This window comes from Scylla paramamosain, unplaced genomic scaffold (genome assembly GCF_035594125.1).
Source record: "Scylla paramamosain isolate STU-SP2022 unplaced genomic scaffold, ASM3559412v1 Contig31, whole genome shotgun sequence".
Classification (NCBI taxonomy): domain Eukaryota; kingdom Metazoa; phylum Arthropoda; class Malacostraca; order Decapoda; family Portunidae; genus Scylla; species Scylla paramamosain.
The window spans coordinates 1-17,343 of record NW_026973696.1 but is presented as its reverse complement, the minus strand read 5'-3'; the positions used below and the strand labels follow the sequence as shown (position 1 = coordinate 17,343).

At 43.7% G+C, this 17,343-nt stretch overlaps 2 protein-coding genes and 1 long non-coding RNA gene across 3 annotated transcripts; all 3 read left to right on the top strand.

Moving 5' to 3' along the window:
* The first annotated feature begins 273 nt into the window (after window positions 1–273).
* LOC135097743 (uncharacterized) lies at window positions 274–4,619 on the top strand. The gene is made up of 2 exons (XR_010266111.1): window positions 274–897; window positions 3,554–4,619. It is a non-coding gene; the product is annotated as an uncharacterized LOC135097743 (long non-coding RNA).
* A 1,173-nt stretch (window positions 4,620–5,792) lies between these two features.
* On the top strand, window positions 5,793–10,300 carry LOC135097742 (gastrula zinc finger protein XlCGF8.2DB-like). Its single transcript, XM_063999758.1, has one exon. It carries the CDS (start codon window positions 6,616–6,618, stop codon window positions 7,549–7,551), a length of 936 nt encoding a protein of 311 aa, XP_063855828.1. The 5' UTR covers window positions 5,793–6,615; the 3' UTR covers window positions 7,552–10,300.
* On the top strand, window positions 7,785–17,289 carry LOC135097789 (uncharacterized; the record flags this gene model as incomplete). Its single annotated transcript, XM_063999838.1, has 5 exons — window positions 7,785–8,097; window positions 15,463–15,637; window positions 16,095–16,283; window positions 16,617–16,623; window positions 17,129–17,289. Coding segments are annotated over exons 1-5 (845 nt in total), but the record flags the coding sequence as incomplete, so codon positions are not given.
* Between the last annotated feature and the right edge of the window lie 54 nt (window positions 17,290–17,343).

Here is a 17,343-nt window from a genome sequence, read left to right as displayed (position 1 = left end):
ATTTTCTTAACTTATATATTTAGGCTTTTTAACTTAGATTTTATGGTTTGTAAAAATATTTGGTGGTGTTTTGAGTGTTTTGCGTGCGAGTGTTAAGGGAAACATGTCGATTATGAGGTTGTTTCAGCGTAAATAAGTGTTGCTGTTTGCCGTTAAATTTTTCATACCGCCAAACATAATTTTTTATTTCAGCCGCTAGGCAAGATTTTATGGGCTCAAAAAATCGTTTATTGTTTTTTAAATGTGTTGTGATGCTTTTGAGTGAAGTACGTGGGTTTTTAGAGGGATTTTAGTCCCGTTGAACACTCAAAAAGTTGACATTTTTAAATTATTTATTTATTTATTTCAGCTTCCGGTTAACTTCTGATTGTTTGTAAAAATAGTTTCGATTTTTTAAAGTGTATTGTGTTCGTGAGAAATGAGATTTGTGGACTTTGGAATGTTTTTTTTTATCGTGTTTGTTCGAACACTTTTTCATATAGTTATTTAAATATAGCTTTATTATTACTGAAGCTTGGAATATTTTTATATGTCAAGAATTAATCTAAAATTATGCCCTTTCATAATATGTAAAGCATTCCGGCCCAGCTCCATTTTTGCGAGGGGTCATTTTCAAAATCATTCGCGTCACGTAAATATGGCGTGACGTCATCAGCCGCCTTCATCTGGGGACCGAGACCCTGGACCTTCCCACCTCCCAGTGCCCTTCTATCAGTGTTTAGTGTAATTTCCTATATTTTCCAGCTGTTTTCATGCATAGAGAAGAATAGAAAGAGGAGGAAAGAAGGAGAAATGAAGAAGGAGGAAAAAGAAGAAGGAAGGGAAGGAGGAAGACGAGAAGGAAAAGAGGAAATATTAAGAAGACAATATTTTCACTGAATTTCCAGCGTTTTAAAGGTAAGCAAACGTAGTAGTAGTAGTAGTAGTAGTAGTAGTAGTGGTGGTGGTGGTTGTGGTGGTGTAGCAGCCTTGTAATATAAGATGAAGTGTTTTGAGTTAAATACGCAATTTTCTTTTTTTTTTTTTAGGCATGTTGAAATAGAAGTGAGAGTTTTTGATGTTTTGAAAGGGAATATTCTTGCTTGCAGTGTTTTTTTAAAGGGAATTCTTCGTGTCTGTGGCGTTTTAGAAAGGCAGGGCATGTTTTTTTTTGTAATTTTTTTTGTTTTTTTAAGATTTTCGTGTTTTTCAAGTTTGTTTGGGTAGAAATTGTTGTTTTTTCGCTGTCTTTGGGTAGGTGTGTGTCTCTTTTGGGGTGTTTTGAAAGGAAATTCTGTGTTATTCGATGTTTTTTTGGAAGAAATGAGTGCGTTTGGGGTGTTTTGAAAGGAAATTGAGTGTTTTTTAAGTGTTTTTTGGCTAAAAGTGTGTTTTTGGGGTGTTTTGAAAGGAAATCAAGTGTTTTTCAGTGTTTTTGCGTAGAAATTAGTGCTTTTTCGGGTGTTTTGAAAGGAAATTAAGTGTTATTTAAATGTTTTTGGGTAGAAATGTGTGTTTTTTGGTGTGTTGAAAGGAAATCGCATGTTTTTCAGTGTGTTTTTTGGTGTGTGGCTAGAAATGTGTGTTTTTGGTGTGTTTTGAAAGGAAATCGCATGTTTTCCAGTGTTTTTGCGTAGAAATTAGTGCTTTTTCGGGTGTTTTGAAAGGAAATCGCATGTTTTTTCAGTGTTTTTGGCTAGAAATGTGTGTTTTTTGTTGTGTTTTGAAAGGAAATCATATGTTTTTTCAGCGTTTTCTGGGTAGAAGTAAGTGTTTTTTGGGTGTTTTGAAAGGAAATCGCATGTTTTTTCAGTGTTTTGGGGTAGAAATGTGTGTTTTTTGGGTGTTTTGAAAGGAAATTAAATGTTATTTAAGTGTTTTTGGGTAGAAATGTGTGTTTTTTGGTGTGTTGAAAGGAAACCGCATGTTTTTCAGTGTGTTTGGGTAGAAATGTATGTTTTTTTGGGTGTTTTGAAAGGAAATCACATGTTTTTTTAGTGTTTTTTGCGTAGAAATTAATGTTTTTGAGTTATTTCTGACCGGTAATCAGTGTTTTCTCTGGGTACTGTTAATAGAAATAGCTGTTCTGGGCCGAATTTGTATTATTTGAGTATTAAAAGGAGAAAAATAGTGCTTATAGGTGTTATTAGGAAGGAAAATTTGTGTTGCTAGGTGTTTTTGGGGAGGAAAATTGTGCTTCTAGGTGTTTTTGGGGAGGAAAATTGTGTTTGAAGGTGTTCTTTGGGGAGGAAAATTGTGCTTCTAGGTGTTTTTGGGGAGTCAAATTGTGTTTCTGGGTGTTTTTGGGGAGAAAAATTGCGTTTCTAGGTGTTTTTGGGGAGGAAGATTGTGCCTCTAGGTGTTTTTGGGAGGAAAATTGTGTTCCTAGATGTTTTTGGGAAGGAAAATTGTGTTTCTGGGTGTTTTTGGGGAGGAAAATTGTGTTTCTGGGTTGTTTTAGGGGAGGAAAATTGTCTTTCTAGGTGTTTTAGGGGAGTAAAATTGTTTCTGGGTGTTTTTGGGGAGGAAAATTGTGTTTCTAGGTGTTTTTGGGAAGGAAAATTGTGTTTCTGGGTGTTATGGGGAGGGAAATTGTGTTTCTGGGTGTTTTTGGGAGGAAAATTGTGTTGCTAGATGTTTTTGGGGAGTAAAATTGTTTCTGGGTGTTTTTGGGGAGAAAAATTGTGTTTCCAGGTGTTTTTGGGGAGGAAAATTGTGCTTCTGGATGTTTTTAGGGAGGAAAAATGTGTTTCTAGGTGTTTCTGGTGTGTGTGTGTGTGTGTGTGTGTGTGTGTTTGTGTGTGTGTGTGTGTGTGTGTGTGTGTGTGTGTGTGTGTGTGTTGCCTTGTCTTTCGTTGTATATATATGCTTATGCAGTGTGTGTGTGTGTGTGTGTGTGTGTGTGTGTGTGTGTGTGTGTGTGTGTGTGTTGCCTTGTCTTTCGTTGTACATATGCTTATGCAGTGTGTGTGTGTGTGTGTGTGTGTGTGTGTGTGTGTGTGTTTATAAAACGTAGGCGCGCGCGTACATTTGTGTTGCAGTGGTTTGAGTGTGTTTTGGGGAAGTTTTGGTGTGTGTTGGTGTGATAATTTTGGGGTTTGGGAATTGTGTAATGATGCTGGCGATAGTTATGGGGGGGTGTCAGGCTAGATGCAGGATGCTTGCGCTAACACGACAGATTTTAAGGAGTTTTGGGAAGGAGGTGTTGTATAAGAAGTGTGTGAGGGGTGTTGTAATGTGCGTTGTGATATATGAAGCTATTAGATGCAAGTGTGGGGCCAGCAAAATGAAGTTAACAAAAAGGCCTAACACTAATAAAATGACGCACACTAATATATATATCGTAGGTATTGGCTCAGAACTCTCTCTCTCTCTCTCTCTCTCTCTCTCTCTCTCTCTCTCTCTCTCTCTCTCTCTCTCTCTCTCTCTCTCTCTCTCTCTCATATAATTTTCCTATTTTCGTGTTTTTGAAGCAAGGTGAGGTAATGTTATATATATCGTTATATAACCACAACAAGAGACTTTATTGAGTTTTGCAATAACCTAACCTAACCTAACGCCCTCAAACACACAGGTGGGGACCAGATACACCAGGGAACAGTACAGCAAGACAGTCGCACAGTCGTTCCTGGTGCGGCTGATGCGTTTGAGCATGTCCAGCGATGCGGAGGTGCGGCTGACAGTGCAACACATCCTGCACACACTGCTCCACCGGCACCACAATGCTCACTACCTGGCCAAACCTACGTCAGTGTCTGGGGGCCTTCATTGGTTGTTTATTGTGTGTGTGTGTGTGTGTGTGTGTGTGTGTTTTCCTTTTATGTGTGTTGTGTGAGTGTCTGTTTTCTTCTCTTCTTCTTCTAAATTCTTTGTTTGTTCCTTCTCTTTCTTCTCACTGTTTTCTGTATTGTCTGTGTGTCTGTTTTCTTCTCTTTCTTATTTCATGTATTCTTACAGATTCATTTGTTTATTTGTTGCAATGTGTTTTTAATGAATAGACAGGAGGTCCTACCCTTCAGTTTTACCAACAAGGGACAAAGAACAAAACAAAATTAAGAAGCAATAAAAAAAAAAGAAAGTTTAGAGTGCCGTTAGAAAAGTAGAAAAACAAGGCAAGATTCTCGCGGGCACCGGGCAGAGAGAGAGAGAGAGAATTACTGTACACAAACAATTCTCTGCTCTCACTTCTCTGCTCTCACTCCTAAGACAAGCAGGCACGCCCACACACTCCCTGCACGCCCACAGGCAGCAGACGAGCAGTAAGGAGAGGCTGAGAGAAAGAGAGGAAGGACCGCGTACTTTGCTGTGCTCCCAGCCCAAGGCAAGCAGGCACGTGCCCACACTGCCACACTCCCTGCACGCCCACAGGGCCACAGGCAGCAGACGAGCCGCAAGGTGAGGCTGAGAGGGAAGAAGGGAGAAGTGGTCAATTGGTTTGTTGTTTGTTTGTTTGTTTGTTTGTTTGTTTGTTTGTTTTGAAAGTGATGAATATTTGTATTTGGTGGTGGTTTGTGTATCAGATGAGCAAAGGCAAGTGTTGTGTTTGTTAGTAGGCTGAGCGTTGCACCTGTTATCTTGTTAATACGTTTTTCTGGTGATAAATTCTTTGACAAAATCACTCCCAGATCTTTTCCTCTTGTTGTCTTATTTATTGTTTCATTTCCCATCTTATAGTTACAGCCACACCTTGTGTTACTTTTTCCAAACTCCAAATTCCTCTGTTGCAGGTGGCAGGTGTATCTTGTCTGTGCAGGCTGTGTGTTAGGCTGAGGCTGAGGCAGGAAGCCCCTCGCTGCCTGTGTGGTGACGGCCTCCTCTGTTGCAGGTGCCAGGTGTATCTTGTCTGTGCAGGCTGTGTGTTAGGCTGAGGCTGAGGCAGGAAGCCCCTCGCTGCCTGTGTGGTGACGGCCTCCTCTGTTGCAGGTGCCAGGTGTATCTTGTCTGTGCAGGCTGTGTGTTAGGCTGAGGCAGGAAGCCCCTCGCTGCCTGTGTGGTGACGGCCTCCTCTGTTGCAGGTGCCAGGTGTATCTTGTCTGTGCAGGCTGTGTGTTAGGCTGAGGCAGGAAGCCCCTCGCTGCCTGTGTGGTGACGGCCTCCTCTGTTGCAGGTGCCAGGTGTATCTTGTCTGTGCAGGCTGTGTGTTAGGCTGAGGCTGAGGCAGGAAGCCCCTCGCTGCCTGTGTGGTGACGGCCTCCTCTGTTGCAGGTGCCAGGTGTATCTTGTCTGTGCAGGCTGTGTGTTAGGCTGAGGCTGAGGCAGGAAGCCCCTCGCTGCCTGTGTGGTGACGGCCTCCTCTGTTGCAGGTGCCAGGTGTATCTTGTCTGTGCAGGCTGTGTGTTAGGCTGAGGCTGAGGCAGGAAGCCCCTCGCTGCCTGTGTGGTGACGGCCTCCTCTGTTGCAGGTGGCAGGTGTATCTTGTCTGTGCAGGCTGTGTGTTAGGCTGAGGCTGAGGCAGGAAGCCCCTCGCTGCCTGTGTGGTGACGGCCTCCTCTGTTGCAGGTGCCAGGTGTATCTTGTCTGTGCAGGCTGTGTGTTAGGCTGAGGCTGAGGCAGGAAGCCCCTCGCTGCCTGTGTGGTGACGGCCTCCTCTGTTGCAGGTGGCAGGTGTATCTTGTCTGTGCAGGCTGTGTGTTAGGCTGAGGCTGAGGCAGGAAGCCCCTCGCTGCCTGTGTGGTGACGGCCTCCTCTGTTGCAGGTGCCAGGTGTATCTTGTCTGTGCAGGCTGTGTGTTAGGCTGAGGCAGGAAGCCCCTCGCTGCCTGTGTGGTGACGGCCTCCTCTGTTGCAGGTGGCAGGTGTATCTTGTCTGTGCAGGCTGTGTGTTAGGCTGAGGCTGAGGCAGGAAGCCCCTCGCTGCCTGTGTAGTGACGGCCTCTGTTGCAGGTGGCAGGTGTATCTTGTCTGTGCAGGCTGTGTGTTAGGCTGAGGCTGAGGCAGGAAGCCCCTCGCTGCCTGTGTGGTGACGGCCTCCTCTGTTGCAGGTGGCAGGTGTATCTTGTCTGTGCAGGCTGTGTGTTAGGCTGAGGCTGAGGCAGGAAGCCCCTCGCTGCCTGTGTGGTGACGGCCTCCTCTGTTGCAGGTGCCAGGTGTATCTTGTCTGTGCAGGCTGTGTGTTAGGCTGAGGCTGAGGCAGGAAGCCCCTCGCTGCCTGTGTGGTGACGGCCTCCTCTGTTGCAGGTGCCAGGTGTATCTTGTCTGTGCAGGCTGTGTGTTAGGCTGAGGCAGGAAGCCCCTCGCTGCCTGTGTGGTGACGGCCTCCTCTGTTGCAGGTGGCAGGTGTATCTTGTCTGTGCAGGCTGTGTGTTAGGCTGAGGCTGAGGCAGGAAGCCCCTCGCTGCCTGTGTGGTGACGGCCTCCTCTGTTGCAGGTGCCAGGTGTATCTTGTCTGTGCAGGCTGTGTGTTAGGCTGAGGCAGGAAGCCCCTCGCTGCCTGTGTGGTGACGGCCTCCTCTGTTGCAGGTGCCAGGTGTATCTTGTCTGTGCAGGCTGTGTGTTAGGCTGAGGCAGGAAGCCCCTCGCTGCCTGTGTGGTGACGGCCTCCTCTGTTGCAGGTGCCAGTGACAGGACTCCCTCCGTGCATCCCTCCTGCAGCCCCAGGCTTCCTGCAGGACCAGACGCAGCCAGGAGCAGCGTTGCAATGGAGGGTGCAAGGCCAGGAAACAGCAGCAGCAGCAGCAGCAGCAGCAGCAGTGGCAGCAGGAACAGCCTGGAGCAGCGGGCGACCCTGGGCGTGAGGACCTACACTTGTGACCACTGCGGCAAAGTGTGCTCCACCAAGGCTGCCATTGCCAGACACGTCCTCTCCCATGCCAGCAAGACAAGGCTGAGAGGCAGGAGTGGCCCCGCTGAACACACTGCCACCCACACTGGTGGCAGGAACCACAAGTGTGACCTCTGCGGGAAGACATTTGTCCGGAAGAGTCATCTTGCCTCACACATCCTCACCCACACTGGGGAGAGAAAGTTCCAGTGCCTGGAGTGTGGCAAAAGATTTATCACCAAAAGTCATCTTAACACACACATCCTCACCCACACTGGGGAGAGAAAGTTCCAGTGCCTGGAGTGTGGGAAAAGATTTACCCAGAAAAGTAATCTTAACAAACACATCCTCACCCACACTGGGGAGAGAAAGTTCCAGTGCCTGGAGTGTGGCAAAAGATTTACCCAGAAAAGTGATCTTGACAGACACATCCTCACCCACACTGGGGAGAGAAAGTTCCAGTGCCTGGAGTGTGGCAAAAGATTTACCCACAAAAGTAATCTTAACAAACACATCCTCACCCACACTGGGGAGAGAAAGTTCCAGTGCCTGGAGTGTGGGAAAAGATTTACCCAGAAAAGTGATCTTGACAGACACATCCTCACCCACACTGGGGAGAGAAAGTTCCAGTGCCTGGAGTGTGGGAAAAGATTTACCCACAAAAGTGATCTTAACAGACACCTCCTCACCCACACTGGGGAGAGAAAGTTCCAGTGCCTGGAGTGTGGGAAAGGGTTTACCCACAAGGGTTCCCTTGACAGACACATCCTCACCCACACTGGAAAGAAGAAGAGAAAACAGGCAAAATCATAGATGTTGCAGTCCCCGGTGACTCCGGCCTCAGTAGAGCTGAAAGGCACAAAACTACAAAACATCACGACCTAAAAAGTGACCAAGAACAACATGGTCACCGACGGACACCGGTGTGACACCAGTGAGAGAAGCTGCAGCAGAGGATCACCCATCAAAGAGAAGAAATCTGGCAGATAACAAGCTTCCTGCAAGACCAAAACCACACAAGGAACCTCCTCAAGAAAACAGACAGAATGACAGCAAGGCGCAGCGCAGGCAGCGGCCGGCCGGCCGGGCGGGAGACCGGCAGGGAGGGGCCGAGCCCCGGCCGAAGCCTTGGCACCACAGATGAGGACAAAGACAAGAAAATAAAGGCCAGAAAGATGAAGAGGCAGCTTGCAGAAAAGCCAGGGGTGGTGTGCAGGCACGTGGCAAAGACCTCAACAGAAGTACAAGACCCGCCCGAGGAAGAAGTGGCCGAGGGATGCTGCAGGCCACTGCTGCTGGAAGACCCCACGCAGCACCAGGCAGCCCCGGGGATACAGACCACCACGGTTAAACACACAAGTAAACAACAACAATGCCAGCCGTTCAGCTTACACAGGAAGGTCTGCTGGCCACAAGACTACTGCCACAAACCAGCTGGCAATACCACCAGTGACTTGTGGGTGTGGTGTGGTGTGGTGTGGTGACTGGCCACAAGACTACTGCCACAAACCAGCTGGCAATACCACCAGTGACTTGTGGGTGTGGTGTGGTGTGGTGTGGTGACTGGCCACAAGACTACTGCCACAAACCAGCTGGCAATACCACCAGTGACTTGTGGGTGTGGTGTGGTGTGGTGTGGTGACTGGCCACAAGACTACTGCCACAAACCAGCTGGCAATACCACCAGTGACTTGTGGGTGTGGTGTGGTGTGGTGACTGGCTCAAAGGTTTATCCTGAAATGTAATCTTGACACACATGCTCACCCACACTGGGGAAAGGAAGTGCAGCAGGTGTGGTGTTTGTGGCTGTGCTCATCACTTTTTTCTTTATTTTTTAGCTTCTTGATCAGTAAAGTGTTGTCAGCCTTGTACACACAGCTTTGGTTCACTTGCACAAGGTTTTGGGGGCTCGGGGGTGTTCCTAAGGGGGGCACTAACTGTCCAGGGGTGTTCCTGCTTGTTTCTGTCTCTCTGTGTCTCTGGTTTTGGTGTCTCCCTCCCAAACATTATTTTCACAACAAGCTACAAACCAACATCCCTTCATTAACACTTAGATACCTTAACTTAACTCACCCCAAAACTCCCACAAACTGACTAACTTGTTTTTTGTTTATTGTTTGTTTATTTTATTTGTTTTATATGTGTTTTTTTTATTTGAAAGTAGCCATATTCTTAAGGTTTTTATGGTTCTGTTTATTATTGTTTGGGCTGTCCTGTGTTTGTGATTGCTGGACTCATATAGAAATGGGTAGTTTTATTGAAGGGGTGAAACAATGACAATACTGCCTGGCTCTTGCACTAGTGAGGTGGACAGAATAGGGATGAGAATAAAGAGAAATTGTCATAGGAAATACAAACTGGCAGACTTTAGAGTGTAACAGTGAAGGGGTTGAAAAAGTGGAGGTACTGTTTAGCTCTTGCACTAGTGGGGTGGACAGAATAGGAGAGGATTCTTAAAAGTTTGGCATTGTTAGCTTGAAAGATTATACTTGAAAGATTATTTATTACATGTTGAAAGGACAGAATAAGGATGAAAATATATAGAAAGTCTTGTGAAGATACTGGTTAACTCTTGTACTAGTGAGGTAGACAGAATAGGAGGCCATTCTAACAAGTTTGCCAGTGTTAGTTTGAAAGGCGATACTTCAAAAAAAGACTTGTTACATATTTAAAGGACAGAATAGGGGTGAAAATAAATGAGAAGAAGTAGAAAGTCTTGTTACCAGGGGGACATGAGAAAAATTTTGGCAGTGTTAATGTGTTTGTTACCGACTTTTTTCACCTCGCATCACCTCTGTCTCTCTCCTGAACCTCTAAAAAAATATGTACAATGCATTTAGACAAGTTAGGAAGGAGGTTAAGAGAGAGAGGTGAGATGAAGTGAGAATATTCCTATGTATTTTCTGTCATAACACCTCATATCACCTTTTGTCTCCCCTGAACCTCTAAAAATATCAACAGTGAGACATTTAGACAAGTTAGGGAGGTGAAGAGAGAGAGAGAGGTGAGATGAAGTGACATTATTCCTGTCTCTCTCCCAGCTTAAACTTTCAAAAATATTTATAATGAGAAATGTAGACAAGTTAGAGAGGTGTAGAGAGATAGAGGTGAGATGAAGTGACATTATTGTTTTGTTTCTTGCCTAACACCTTTCTCTCTCTCCTTCTCTTGGCCTCTGCCTCCTCAAAAAGAGCCTATATTAATGAACTGGTGATGGTACAGGCCTATAATACCTTGTAACAACATTTCATCATAAAATCTGCCAACGCTGGTTCAATTATAATCATTGTCATTGCTCATGCTAAGCTTAGTATTATTATTATTATTATTATTATTATTATTATTATTATTATTATTATTATTATTATTATTATTACTATTATTATTATCATGTCATGCATTAGTGTTTTCATTTGTTTCCTGCGCTGTCATTGGTGCAGGAAATATCATGATGTTTTGGTTGCAAGAGTCCATGTATATATAGATTGAGCCATCGTATTCATGTTTATCATTGTGTGGTGTTGTAAATATACTTTATCTGTAAATAAAAAATGTATCCTATGACATTTGTTTATTTTATTGTATGTGTGTTAGGTTAGGTTAGCATAGTCTATATACAAGCTCTTGGCAGTGCATATATATCACAGACACATTGTTAGACAGTAAATTAATTTGAAGTAGAACCAATTGTTGTGTGTGTGTTAGGTTAGCCTATCACACCCTTATCTTAGAAATATTCCTTTGTACATGCTGATGTACCACAGCCAGATACACACTGATTAGGGAGGTGGATGGAATAGTGGTGAAAGACTGAATATACTGGTTAACTCTTGCATTGCGGAGGTGGGCAGAATAGTGGTGAAAGAGTGAATATACTGGTTCACTCTTGCATTGCGGAGGTGGACAGAATAGTGGTGAAAGAATGAATATACTCGTACTGGTTGACTCTTGCATTGGGGAGGTGGACAGAATAGTGGTGAAAGAGTGAATATACTGGTTCACTCTTACTTTGGGGAGGTGGACAGAATAGTGGTGAAAGAGTGAATATACTGGTTGACTCTTGCATTGTGGAGGTGGACAGAATAGTGGTGAAAGAGTGAATATACTGGTTGACTCTTGCATTGGGGAGGTGGACAGAATAGTGGTGAAAGAGTGAATATACTGGTTGACTCTTGCATTGGGGAGGTGGACAGAATAGTGGTGAAAGAGTGAATATACTGGTTGACTCTTGCATTGGGGAGGTGGACAGAATAGTGGTGAAAGAGTGAATATACTGGTTGACTCTTGCATTGGGGAGGTGGACAGAATAGGAGATGAAGGAGTGAAGATATTGGTTAACTCGTTCTCTATGATTTTATTCGAGTTTTCATTAATTTATGGTTTAATTGTGAGTGATAGGCTAACCCTTTCACTCGTTCAGTCTTCAGTATCATTATAAACACTCTACTGTGTCTTTCGTAACTTCTAATTAATTTTAGGTTCACTTATAAACTCAATCTTCTCGTTTTCTATGATTTTATTCGAGTTTCCGTCAATTTAAAGGTTTAATTATAAGTGATAGGCTAGTTGGCGCCTGGAACCGACTCCCCCTCTCTCTCTCTACCTCTCTCTTAACACCTCACAGTGCTTCAAGTGACATGTTTTCATTTCTATTCGCTTATAAACTCAATCTACCCTCGCATTTCCTGCCATATAATTAAAGTATCCGGTTGTACCCCATGGTGAGGGTCCGCTTGTTTCCACCTCCTTCACCGAGGGAGGGAGGCAGACTGCTCCTGGCGCTTTGGGATTGTTTATTTATTTATTTATTTATTTTATTCTCTTCCTCAGTGTACCTGGGAAACACCGTGCAGTGCGGTTGTGTGTGTGTCCTCTTTTCATTTAAACACCAGGGAACGGGACCACAGAGGCACAGGAGGTCAATTAAGGTGAGTTTAGTAGTGACAGGTAGCAGAGGTCTGGCTTCAACCTACGACACTACCTGGAAAACACTGGAAATACCTGGAAAATACTTGATACTTAATAGCAAAAGGGAGAAGAGAAGAGAGAAAATAATGCTATTTATCATGGAATAGAGGCGGACACACACACACACACATACATATACACACACACACACACACATATATATATATATATACACACACAGACACACACACAGCTGAAATTAATCCATAAAATAGAGAAATAACCTTCACAACAACCAGAAATAATAAGGAAAGAGAGATAGCCAACTTTGTTTTCATCTGACCCCCCTCCCAGCCCTCCCGCGGCCGCCATGATGGATTGCCAGAGTCTACCCCCGGTTCTAATATTTTTTCTATTTTCTTAACTTATATATTTAGGCTTTTTAACTAAGATTTTATGGTTTGTAAAAATATTTGGTGGTGTTTTGAGTGTTTTGCGTGCGAGTGTTAAGGGAAACATGTCAATTATGAGGTTGTTTCAGCGTAAATAAGTTTTGCTGTTTGCCGTTAAATTTTTCATACCGCCAAACATAATTTTTTATTTCAGCCGCTAGGCAAGATTTTATGGGCTCAAAAAATCGTTTATTGTTTTTTAAATGTGTTGTGATGCTTTTGAGTGAAGTACGTGGGTTTTTAGAGGGATTTTAGTCCCGTTGAACACTCAAAAAGTTGACATTTTTAAATTATTTATTTATTTATTTCAGCTTCCGGTTAACTTCTGATTGTTTGTAAAAATAGTTTCGATTTTTTAAAGTGTATTGTGTTCGTGAGAAATGAGATTTGTGGACTTTGGAATGTTTTTTTTTATCGTGTTTGTTCGAACACTTTTTCATATAGTTATTTAAATATAGCTTTATTATTACTGAAGCTTGGAATATTTTTATATGTCAAGAATTAATCTAAAATTATGCCCTTTCATAATATGTAAAGCATTCCGGCCTAGCTCCATTTTTGCGAGGGGTCATTTTCAAAATCATTCGCGTCACGTAAATATGGCGTGACGTCATCAGCCGCCTTCATCTGGGGACCGGGACCTGGACCTTCCCACCTCCCAGTGCCCTTCCATCAGTGTTTAGTGTAATTTCCTATATTTTCCAGCTGTTTTCATGCATAGAGAAGAATAGAAAGAGGAGGAAAGAAGGAGAAATGAAGAAGGAGGAAAAAGAAGAAGGAAGGGAAGGAGGAAGACGAGAAGGAAAAGAGGAAATATTAAGAAGACAATATTTTCACTGAATTTCCAGCGTTTTAAAGGTAAGCAAACGTAGTAGTAGTAGTAGTAGTAGTAGTAGTAGTAGTAGTGGTGGTGGTGGTGGTGGTGGTGTAGCAGCCTTGTAATATAAGATGAAGTGTTTTGAGTTAAATACGCAATTTTTTTCTAGGCATGTTGAAATAGAAGTGAGAGTTTTTGGTGTTTTGAAAGGGAATATTCTTGCTTGCAGTGTTTTTTTAAAGGGAATTCTTCGTGTCTGTGGCGTTTTAGAAAGGCAGGGGATGTTTTTTTTGTAATTATTTTGTTTTTTTTTAAGATTTTCGTGTTTTTCAAGTTTGTTTGGGTAGAAATTGTTGTTTTTTCGCTGTCTTTGGGTAGGTGTGTGTCTCTTTTGGGGTGTTTTGAAAGGAAATTCTGTGTTATTCGATGTTTTTTTTGGAAGAAATGAGTGCTTTTGGGGTGTTTTGAAAGGAAATTAAGTGTTTTTTAAGTGTTTTTTGGCTAAAAGTGTGTGTTTTTGGGGTGTTTTGAAAGGAAATCAAGTGTTTTTCAGTGTTTTTGCGTAGAAATGAGTGCTTTTTCGGGTGTTTTGAAAGGAAATTAACTGTTATTTAAATGTTTTTGGGTAGAAATGTGTGTTTTTTGGTGTGTTGAAAGGAAATCGCATGTTTTTCAGTGTGTTTTTTGGTGTGTGGCTAGAAATGTGTGTTTTTGGTGTGTTTTGAAAGGAAATCGCATGTTTTCCAGTGTTTTTGCGTAGAAATTAGTGCTTTTTCGGGTGTTTTGAAAGGAAATCGCATGTTTTTTCAGTGTTTTTGGGTAGAAATGTGTGTTTTTTGGTGTGTTTTGAAAGGAAATCATATGTTTTTTCAGCGTTTTCTGGGTAGAAGTAAGTGTTTTTTGGGTGTTTTGAAAGGAAATCGCATGTTTTTTCAGTGTTTTGGGGTAGAAATGTGTGTTTTTTGGGTGTTTTGAAAGGAAATTAAATGTTATTTAAGTGTTTTTGGGTAGAAATGTGTGTTTTTTGGTGTGTTGAAAGGAAATCGCATGTTTTTCAGTGTGTTTGGGTAGAAGTGTATGTTTTTTGTGTGTTTTGAAAGGAAATCACATGTTTTTTCAGTGTTTTTTGCGTAGAAATTAATGTTTTTGAGTTATTTCTGACCGGTAATCAGTGTTTTCTCTGGGTACTGTTAATAGAAATAGGTGTTCTGGGCCGAATTTGTGTTATTTGAGTATTAAAAGGAGAAAAATAGTGCTTATAGGTGTTATTAGGAAGGAAAATTTGTGTTGCTAGGTGTTTTTGGAGAGGAAAATTGTGCTTCTAGGTGTTTTTGGGGAGGAAAATTGTGTTTGAAGGTGTTCTTTGGGGAGGAAAATTGTGCTTCTAAGTGTTTTTGGGGAGTCAAATTGTGTTTCTGGGTGTTTTTGGGGAGAAAAATTGCGTTTCTAGGTGTTTTTGGGGAGGAAGATTGTGCTTCTAGGTGTTTTGGGGAGGAAAATTGTGCTTCTAGGTGTTTTTGGAAGGAAAATTGTGTTCCTAGATGTTCTTGGGGAGGATAATTGTGTTTCTAGATGTTTTTGGGGAGTCAAATTGTGTTTCTGGGTTTTTTTGGGGAGAAAAATTGCGTTTCTAGTTGTTTTTGGGGAGGATGATTGTGCTTCTAGGTGTTTTGGGGAGGAAAATTGTGCTTCTAGGTGTTTTTGGGAGGAAAATTGTGTTCCTAGATGTTCTTGGGGAGGATAATTGTGTTTCTAGATGTTTTTGGGGAGTCAAATTGTGTTTCTGGGTGTTTTTGGGGAGAAAAATTGCGTTTCTAGTTGTTTTTGGGGAGGAAGATTGTGCTTCTAGGTGTTTTGGGGAGGAAAATTGTGCTTCTAGGTGTTCTTGGGAAGGATAATTGTGTTTCTAGATGTTTTTGGGGAGTAAAATTGTTTCTGGGTGTTTTTGGGGAGGAAAATTGTGTTTCTAGGTGTTTTTGGGGAGGAAAATTGTGCTTTTGGATGTTTTTGGGGAGGAAAAATGTGTTTCTAGGTGTTTCTGGTGTGTGTGTGTGTGTGTGTGTGTGTGTGTGTGTTTGAGTGTGTTTTGGGGAAGTTTTGGTGTGTGTTGGTGTGATAATTTTGGGGTTTGGGAATTGTGTAATGATGCTGGCGATAGTTATGGGGGGGTGTCAGGCTAGATGCAGGATGCTTGCGCTAACACGACAGATTTTAAGGAGTTTTGGGAAGGTGTTATATAAGAAGTGTGTCAGGGGTGTTGTAATGTGCGTTGTGATGTATGAAGCTATTAGATGCAAGTGTGGGGCCAGCAAAATGAAGTTAACAAACAAGCCTAACACTAATAAAATGACGCACACTAATATATATATCGTAGGTATTGGCTCAGAACTCTCTCTCTCTGTCTCTCTCTCTCATATATAATTTTCCTATTTTCGTGTTTTTGAAGCAAGGTGAGGTAATGTTATATATATCGTTATATAACCACAACAAGAGACTTTATTGAGTTTTGCAATAACCTAACCTAACCTAACGCCCTCAAACACACAGGTGGGGACCAGATACACCAGGGAACAGTACAGCAAGACAGTCGCACAGTCGTTCCTGGTGCGGCTGATGCGTTTGAGCATGTCCAGCGATGCGGAGGTGCAGACAGTGCAACACAACACATCCTGCACACACTGCTCCACCGGCACCACAATGCTCACTACCTGCCCAAACCTACGTCAGTGTCTGGGGGCCTTCATTGGTTGTTTATTGTGTGTGTGTGTGTGTGTGTGTGTGTGTTTTCCTTTTATGTGTGTTGTGTGAGTGTCTGTTTTCTTCTCTTCTTCTTCTAAATTCTTTGTTTGTTCCTTCTCTTTCTTCTCACTGTTTTCTGTATTGTCTGTGTGTCTGTTTTCTTCTCTTTCTTATTTCATGTATTCTTACAGATTCATTTGTTTATTTGTTGCAATGTGTTTTTAATGAATAGACAGGAGGTCCTACCCTTCAGTTTTACCAACAAGGGATAAAGAACAAAACAAAATTAAGAAGCAATAAAAAAAAAAGAAAGTTTAGAGTGCCGTTAGAAAAGTAGAAAAACAAGGCAAGATTCTCGCGGGCACCGGGCAGAGAGAGAGAGAGAGAATTACTGTACACAAACAATTCTCTGCTCTCACTTCTCTGCTCTCACTCCTAAGACAAGCAGGCACGCCCACACACTCCCTGCACGCCCACAGGCAGCAGACGAGCAGTAAGGAGAGGCTGAGAGAAAGAGAGGAAGGACCGCGTACTTTGCTGTGCTCCCAGCCCAAGGCAAGCAGGCACGTGCCCACACTGCCACACTCCCTGCACGCCCACAGGGCCACAGGCAGCAGACGAGCCGCAAGGTGAGGCTGAGAGGGAAGAAGGGAGAAGTGGTCAATTGGTTTGTTGTTTGTTTGTTTGTTTGTTTGTTTGTTTGTTTGTTTTGAAAGTGATGAATATTTGTATTTGGTGGTGGTTTGTGTATCCAGATGAGCAAAGGCAAGTGTTGTGTTTGTTAGTAGGCTGAGCGTTGCACCTGTTATCTTGTTAATACGTTTTTCTGGTGATAAATTCTTTGACAAAATCACTCCCAGATCTTTTCCTCTTGTTGTCTTATTTATTGTTTCATTTCCCATCTTATAGTTACAGCCACACCTTGTGTTACTTTTTCCAAACTCCAAATTCCTCTGTTGCAGGTGCCAGGTGTATCTTGTCTGTGCAGGCTGTGTGTTAGGCTGAGGCTGAGGCAGGAAGCCCCTCGCTGCCTGTGTGGTGACGGCCTCCTCTGTTGCAGGTGCCAGGTGTATCTTGTCTGTGCAGGCTGTGTGTTAGGCTGAGGCAGGAAGCCCCTCGCTGCCTGTGTGGTGACGGCCTCCTCTGTTGCAGGTGGCAGGTGTATCTTGTCTGTGCAGGCTGTGTGTTAGGCTGAGGCTGAGGCAGGAAGCCCCTCGCTGCCTGTGTGGTGACGGCCTCCTCTGTTGCAGGTGCCAGGTGTATCTTGTCTGTGCAGGCTGTGTGTTAGGCTGAGCCAGGAAGCCCCTCGCTGCCTGTGTGGTGACGGCCTCCTCTGTTGCAGGTGCCAGGTGTATCTTGTCTGTGCAGGCTGTGTGTTAGGCTGAGGCAGGAAGCCCCTCGCTGCCTGTGTGGTGACGGCCTCCTCTGTTGCAGGTGCCAGTGACAGGACTCCCTCCGTGCATCCCTCCTGCAGCCCCAGGCTTCCTGCAGGACCGGACGCAGCCAGGAGCAGCGTTGCAATGGAGGGTGCAAGGCCAGGAAACAGCAGCAGCAGCAGCAGCAGCAGCAGCAGCAGCAGTGGCAGCAGGAACAGCCTGGAGCAGCGGGCGACCCTGGGCGTGAGGACCTACACTTGTGACCACTGCGGCAAAGTGTGCTCCACCAAGGCTGCCATTGCCAGACACGTCC